The sequence below is a fragment of the Amblyomma mixtum genome, chromosome 3 (genome assembly GCF_055824585.1).
Source record: "Amblyomma mixtum isolate Tamu chromosome 3, ASM5582458v1, whole genome shotgun sequence".
In the NCBI taxonomy this organism is placed as follows: Eukaryota; Metazoa; Arthropoda; class Arachnida; order Ixodida; family Ixodidae; genus Amblyomma; species Amblyomma mixtum.
The window spans coordinates 142,969,554-142,977,108 of NC_143014.1; the positions used below are offsets into that span (position 1 = coordinate 142,969,554).

The window sequence follows — 7,555 nt, forward strand, 5'->3', positions numbered from 1 at the left end:
TGCGTGCGCGCGTGTGCGTGCGTGCGAGAGAGATGATTGAGTGAATCCAAGAAGTAAACTATGCTGGTTTGATTGCATTCGCATAGGAAATCAGATAGGCCTATTCACTTTCGGTCACCATACTAAAGAAAGAAACACCATGACTAGTAAACCGCTAGAGCACAGCCGTTTAGACTGCCGCTTCGTTAGGCTAGACTAGGCAAGCGCACTGAGCGCATACATCCGGCATATTGAAGCGGCGTTACAGGATCCACGCTTCCTGCAGAGTGTCTGGCGGCGTTCTCAGCACCGCTGCCCACGGCACGCGTTGCTGTACATACATCAGGGACGTCAGTCGGTGAACTCGCGACCAAGCTGCAATATGTGAGTATTTACACCACGGCACTATAATTGACGTCGGCCGCTCAATAGAAAATAGCTTCCTTATATACGTTTCCCGACTGGACGGCTTCGCTCTTCACGATGGTGATGCCGAGGACTCGATATATGCTGCTGTTTATTTGCACTTGTTACTGAATGATTTAAATGACGCTGCTCTTCCACCGTTTACAAAGCGAAAATGGGTTAAAGCAACCAATAAGCTACTGCTCAAAACTGTTGGAATAAACAATATAAGTGATCTTTTGCACACTTTAGAAATACGACAAGATTTCGACGAAAGTGCGCCTGTTCTCAATGATTCAAGTTTAAGCGCAGTTTAATTATTTAAGTATTTCAATGACTGTTTTTCTTTTCAGTTTTACTGACTGCAATCGCACTTGCAAGCCTTCATGCTCCGGAAGTTAATTAGGCTCAAAACAATTATCATATAAATGCCCATATTTCGCCCACACAAAAATCTGCTAAAAAAAAAATCGTTCTTCGTAGGCACTCTGAAGCAATGGAATAGTCTACTAGCCCATGTCTTCGCTGCACGTAATTCTGCGTATTTTGAATACCTTGGGCCTTTTATTTGATTGGCATGTTCAACTCTTCCCTTTGCAATGCCGTTCCCATGTGCCGTTATCCATGTGCAACTGGCTGCATTATCTGCCCATTGTTATATTGCCCATCCTGTAAAAATGTTTCCGCGTAAATCGAAGCAGTGTGCACCTGAGATTTACCTTTTTTCACAAAAAAATGTGTTTCGTTCCTTTCTGATTGCATTTGACTGCATTCATGTGTTTTGGTGAGCAGAATTTGTTTGAGTGTTAGCTCTACTGCTCGCGTTTCGAGCTTCCGAGTTATGCTAATTCCACGAATAGAATCCAAGAGGGCGGCTTCCATAGCAACGAAATTTTATCCCAGTGGTTGCCATGGTAACCAATCCGGTATATATATCCCTGTCTGGCAGGCGTCAAATTCCGGCCACACAGTCCCGACATTCGTGTAAAATTTGTGGGCAGGCCGTTTGCAGCAGAATATCCCGGATGGTGTCATACGATTCAGCGTTTCGCACAACATATGCTTACTAGTTAAGTTAGAGTCTAGCTTGCGGCAGGGATTCGAACCAGCGACCTATGTTAAGTGTGTTAATGCTCGATATTCGATCGCTGCCTCAGATTCCGTTCATTGTTTTGTGTATTGTTTTGCGTGCACTATAATTTCGTGTATGTTTTGTTTTTTATTGTTCTTTGGGAACTTTGCTTGGCCCTTGGGCTGCAGTGTTCTTGAAATAATTAAATAAATGAACGCAGCACCTCGGCGCAACAAAATATACCGCCTTCCTAGCATGGCAATCAAACGTTGCAATGCCTTCTGGTTTCAATGAAGAAAAGCGTTTCACGAGCAATTTTGTCATCTTCTGAAAGTATGTCTGCGTGCCTGCAAAAGCGTAGTGGCGATCGCACTCTCCTTGTTTTATTCCACCCTTTCATTCAATCAGAATTAACTGTGATCTGATCGAAAAAAAAAAACAAACAAACAAGACTGTAGAATTGATGTCATTTCCACAACCAAAGCGCAGCAGGAATTCCCCTATCATTGAGGTCTGGGATTGCCTAAGTGCAGACTCACGCAATCATTACAAGCAATCCGGTCATGTGAAAGTACGTGTTCCTGTCCGTGCCACATGCCCGAGGGGCTTCGCTATGCGAAATAAATATAATTTCTCTGGTATTCCCACGCCGACTGAGAATAGAACGGCGGGAAGCTGCGCGAAGCACTTGAAAATCCACAGACGAGCGCATCGGCTGCTCCAGCCAAGCGCGTACCCCCTGACAGACAACCTGTCCTGCAGCAACTTTAACGACTCCGTTGAGTAATTGAAGCACACGCCACGCGCGGGTGTACACTCTTCGCTGGTCTTGCATGTATTTTTCTTCAACGGAGCACAGTTACCAAACACCCAAGGATGCGGCGCAACAAGCTATACAAAAGAAAGCGCTGAGGAGATATCTCCGCATTTTAAAGCGTCGCAAAGCGCGCACTTTGTGCTCGTTTGTCGGCGGCGCACTCTGGTTGAAAGAGCAGCGAGCGGCAGTGCGCTCTTCTGCCGCCGCTCAAAGAAGGCCTTCGAAGAAGAGGAGCCTGTGTGCTGCTCCAGTTGCCCCGGGGCCGCCCGACTGACAGTCGCGAAGTAACGGCCGTCAAAGCCGCTCGTGCGGAAGCGTGCAACTGGCTGCCGAATCGATCGACAAGCGCGTTCCTTCGAGAGTCCCTCCTTGCGGAGGAACTGGCATTAATAAGCACTCCGAAGCAGCGGCGCGGGCGCGTTGTTTTACGCGCGCATTTGACTATTGCGCGAACGCGGCAATGGTCCCGGCCCGCAGCGCGCCCCTCTCCAGTGTCCCGGCCTCCCCGTGTGCGTCTTCGTCGCGTTCCGTCATCCAGATCGACTGGCGGTTGCGTCGCATTCTCTTATCTGCGTTCTATCTTTCCAATCAATGGCGAAGGCTTTCACCCGGAATAGGAATGATGCCAGCAAAAGCAAAGGGACCTTACAAGAGGCCGCAGCCAGCGCATTTTGCCAGCGCAGGGAAGGCTTGAGCCGTTGCTACGCTATACATAAATGTAGCCCAAGTACTGCACAGCAGCGAAGACGTTGGAGATTGCACGAGCTAAGCTCGTTCTCTGCCTTACTAGCATGCGTATGCTCGCCTTTGTAATGGGCGGCGAACGTTCTTTCCCCTATCACGACTGTGTTAGCAAGTTTGTGAAGGAAAAAAAATACACCTATATGAACATTAAGCTACAATATACGCACAGTCGTGCACATACCTATCTAGAGCTCTCGAACAGCGCTGTCGTGATTGTTCTCTCTCGTTGTCCCCCGTTCGTTCGCGCTGTATTATGTATGAACACCAACTGGCCCAAACTTCAGCACTTCGTCACCGGAGAGTACATTTGCGTCATTTACGAGTGACCTAGGGCTCGAAACAAGACCTTTTAATGCGTGCATATTCCCGTGAATCGTGTATATCTTCCCAAAAACCTATATCGGGCCCGACATGCAGCGGCGATTGTAATAAATGCGCAACAACGCGCCGTTCGAGCGCTCTGAACGAGTGTACGTGACTGTTCACTCTTCTCAGCGCATACGTGCATCATGCATGCAGTCGGCAACACGTGCAGTACGTGCCCCCTATTTAGGGTCACGCGCAAAAAACAGCAAGCGCAACAAGGACACGGGAAAGCCACAGGCACGTTTCCTGTTTACCAGCGATATTCATCGGACGCATACGAGGCTGTTCCAAACGCCTACGCTCGTGTGAAATGTCTAGCGGACAAAGCCCTTCGCATGGTTAAGCTATAAAGTCGGAAAACGAAGGCACTCGTCGGACGTTATCGACACGTGTTCGTCAGGCACCCAGCGAATACGTTCGGTGCAAGCGTCGACGTAGCTACCCCATTCAAAGGCCGCTTGTGGCACTGAGAACGTGCAAAAGCGCTGCGATGATCTGACTCCACGTATTTAACTATATGACATTGGGAAGAACGAAATTTGAGCAGGCAATAACTTCGCACGTTTCTTGCCCTTCAGGCAAAGCAAGTTTCTGCTCACTTTCATATTTTGCGTGCAGTCGTTAACGAAGGAAGCGTAGCAGTGAGAGCGCGGGTTACCGGAAGAACTCTGCGGTGGGGTGGAACGTACCGCACATGCTTCGGAAGCCGCTCGAAATGCTTACGGACTTATCGCCCTTCACCGGCGCCAAGAATCTACGCCGCTTTCATCCGCAAGCTACTGTCCAGCCCCGAAAAGTTGCCAAGATAACGCGTCCCCTTTTGGCTCACAAGAAAGGCTCGGACGCCCCTGATTTGCGAACGCATAGCCCCAGCGTTTGTAATACATTTTCTTCGTAAGCATACTCCGCTATACACGGAGCAACCAGTGCACACGTCGAAAGGATCGTATAGATATGCGTTAGATATGCAGATGACCGAGACTGTAAGGATCTTTATGAAAGGTTTAAGTTCCTAACAGTGGTGAGACTGGTTAACAATCCCGACTCGAACGCCGCGTTGGATCAGCATCTCATGTGTTCTACAGCTAGAAATGAGGCGGAGGGTTCGCTTCCTTCTGGCCGCAGTTCGACGGTCGTGTGTGTGGTGGGGGACATACAAGGACGACTGGGAATGCGCCGAGATTTCGAGGCACGTAGAAGGACGCCAGCCCTGGCCGAAGTTAATCTGCACCCATCAAATGCGACGTGCACCGTATGCGGTAATGCCGCTTACAGGAGAGCGGAACGCCGCAAATTAAGCACAGCGTAACGCCGCCAAAACGCAAGCACCTTGTGCTGGCCGGGAGAGTGAAGAAGTGCGCTTGCGAATTATATTTTCGGGGCGTCTCGGCTATAGGCCGCCTAACACTGCTGCTGGTTTCTTCGCGTCTCCAAATGCCGATTGATTACTAAGGAGCTTTGGTGAGGATGCAGGGGCAAGAATTTGTCGAAAGCACTGGACGTGGAACTCGATTACGCCGGAGCAGTGATGCGGGTTGATGGCATACGAAATGCTGATGTGCCAGGGAAACTACGAGAGAAAAAAAAAACAGAAGGAATAGCTGTTTTTCAACTCCCCTCTTCCCCTTTTAATGAGCAATAAATTGAAAATAAAGCGTCATCCAAAAACCAAGGTCGCGGTAGAAAACAAGGCACACAGCAAATAACACAAAAACTCGCTATATATATATATATATATATATATATATATATATATATATATATATATATATATATATATATATATAAAAATCGACACTCGCGGGAGCACCCGGAAGGAATGTGCACGTTGACATCTTCACGCGAACCTTTATGGATATCTCCAGTCTTTACAAGGCTGGTCACGCCACGTTTCTTTCCGTTTTCCAAGTCAACACGCGTTTGACTGCCGTCTAGGAGGCCAGCGACAACTTTTATGTATTTCCTCGTCTCGCCTCGCGTGCTCCTCACGTGAACTAACTCCAGGCGTACGCCTCTGGACTTGTCTTGCGGCGTCCTGTTGAAGCAAGGCAGCCAGCTTGTGCTGGTTATTAGCAGCGTGATAAATTAAAAACAACGTGTCGACAGCCGACGGAATGATTCAACGCTGGTACGCCTCGACGCCGGCAGCGCTCGCGGGGGCATTCCGCGCGTTGAGAAACCGAAACCAGACGGCAGCCAGCAGCAGACGATTTGTTTACGCGCCATGCCAACGCAAGAACGAAGTCCGCGCATTTTACGTTGCGTGTGCGTGCGTGTTTCTTTTAACACACGGACGCACACACACACGCACTTAAGACACAAAAAGCAGGCAACATAAGAAGCGGCGAGCACTACAGTGGAAGGTAGACGCAATAAAAATCTCCGCTCGCTATAATATAATACTGTGTGCAGCAGCTGTCAACCGCGTTGTGAAGGCAACAGCTGTGTGCGAGCAGACGACGCGCAGCAACAAAAATGCGGCGACTGGCGCGGATAACATCCAGGCTCGGGGGCAGCAATCACTGCACCGGCACGTCGTGCAACGTCGAAAATTCCACTTTCGCTGCGTCATTCGTCCGAGTAACGCGCTGCGTTTTTTTCCAAAACACAGCACCGCGAACGACCTCGCACGTAGTACATACGGTTTGCCGCAACAGACGTCAAGCCGAGATACTGCGACGTCGTCACGGCCGGGGAAAAAAAAAAAGCGGCCAAGCAGGCGGCTCGCAGCTACCGGGCCTCGTTATCGCCCGCGGGTCGACAGTACGGAGAAGGCTAGCACGGAGAGGCTGATAGAGAGGTGTGTCGCAAATCTCCGTCCGATACAAATGAGCGCGTGCTTTTTCCGGCAGAAGTTTGCCCATGGCTCACCTGGCAGCATGGCGTGTACGATGGCAGAGTCCACTTGACTGCTTCAGAGTCGCTGCCAACGGAACGAGAAGGCGTTGATTATCCGACACTTGGGCGATGAGAGTCGTTTCTGGAGATGCGCCAGTCACGAGGGACGCCGCAAAGTACCTGGGACACCGAGTTGAGCCCGCGTGTCCAGCAAAGAAACCAAGACACACGGACAAGAGTCGAGAGTTCTCAGCAAGAGGATAAGAGTAAGGTCACAGCTACGGCTAGGCGTGTTCAGCAGAAGCCGACACGAACACCGTCATGTGCGTTCGCCCTTCTCTGGACGGGAGAGCGCACGACACAAGCCGGCGCAGGGATCGCCTCCGAGGCACGTTGCCGAAGCGAACTTGCCGGGCTCGCGCGGCAGAAGAGCGGCACGCTGCTAAACGGCTGAGAGAGCGAAAGAGCGCTCGCATCCGGACCCCTCGGAATGGGTGGCGAGGAGCGCTCGCGTCGCGCCATCTGTTGCCGGGCGGGGAAGCCGAGATGCATCGCATGGGAGTGAAGGGCGCGGTGAAGGCTTTTTCAGCGAAGCGCGTTGTTCGTAGCTGTCCTGAGCCAGCACCGAGCAGCGGCATCTGCCCATGCAACAGTTGCGCTCCTTGAGCAAGTTCATGCACTCTGCTTCCCATCGTGAGAAGAAGCCAAATCGACCTCAGTGCTTGGAGGAAACGGATGACGGGCAGCAGTGGTCGTCCCTATTCTGGGAACCCTCTCGAAAAGTATAGGCGCAGTCGTCGAGGCAATCGCTTTCGCGAAACTAGTTGGCTCGCTTCAGCAGAAGTCGGGAAGGCTCGGATCAATCGGAAATGTGACGCGCCGCAAGCCCTCTCGAAAAGGAGTACAGGCGGAGCGCCCCCTTCGCTCTTAGGCTTTCTCCTCAGCGTAACAGGGCAAGCAAGCAGCGTTCGTGTGAGAATACAATTAAATAAAATCGGCACATGCGAAGTTTATTATAGGAAATATATTGTAATGGAGAAATGGATCCTTGGCCTCCACTTCACACTTTTCGCATTCGTGTCCGCATTCCAGCCGTGCGTTCGTTGCTGCTATGCCGCCTCGATGCCAGCACCGCTTTTAAGTTTTGATCTGAAATAAGAACGCGATGTCTGGCAGAAATATTCGACGGTTTCATGCCTCCAAGATCCGAAACTGTGGTTTTCAGTAGGATGTTTTCCTATCGCTGGATTGAGCCAGTGCCCCAGTCTGCCACGCAGGTCACCATCCTGTTTTCCGTCAACTTTCATTGCCTCTGGCTGGCGACAAAATTTTCT

At 50.5% G+C, this 7,555-nt stretch overlaps 1 protein-coding gene across 2 annotated transcripts in view; it reads right to left on the reverse strand.

The window, feature by feature from the left end:
* The window catches only part of Pde11 (Phosphodiesterase 11), a 376,721-nt gene extending 370,073 nt beyond the window's left edge, over positions 1–6,648 (reverse strand). The window contains exon 1 of one of the 2 annotated variants that reach the window (XM_089581354.1): positions 6,255–6,648. In XM_089581354.1, the coding sequence (XP_089437480.1) occupies positions 6,255–6,264 (10 nt within the window). In that variant the 5' untranslated portion in view covers positions 6,265–6,648. The remainder of the gene's footprint in view (positions 1–6,254) is intronic. The other variant, XM_089581356.1, reaches the window with a different exon arrangement.
* Positions 6,649–7,555: the final 907 nt, after the last annotated feature.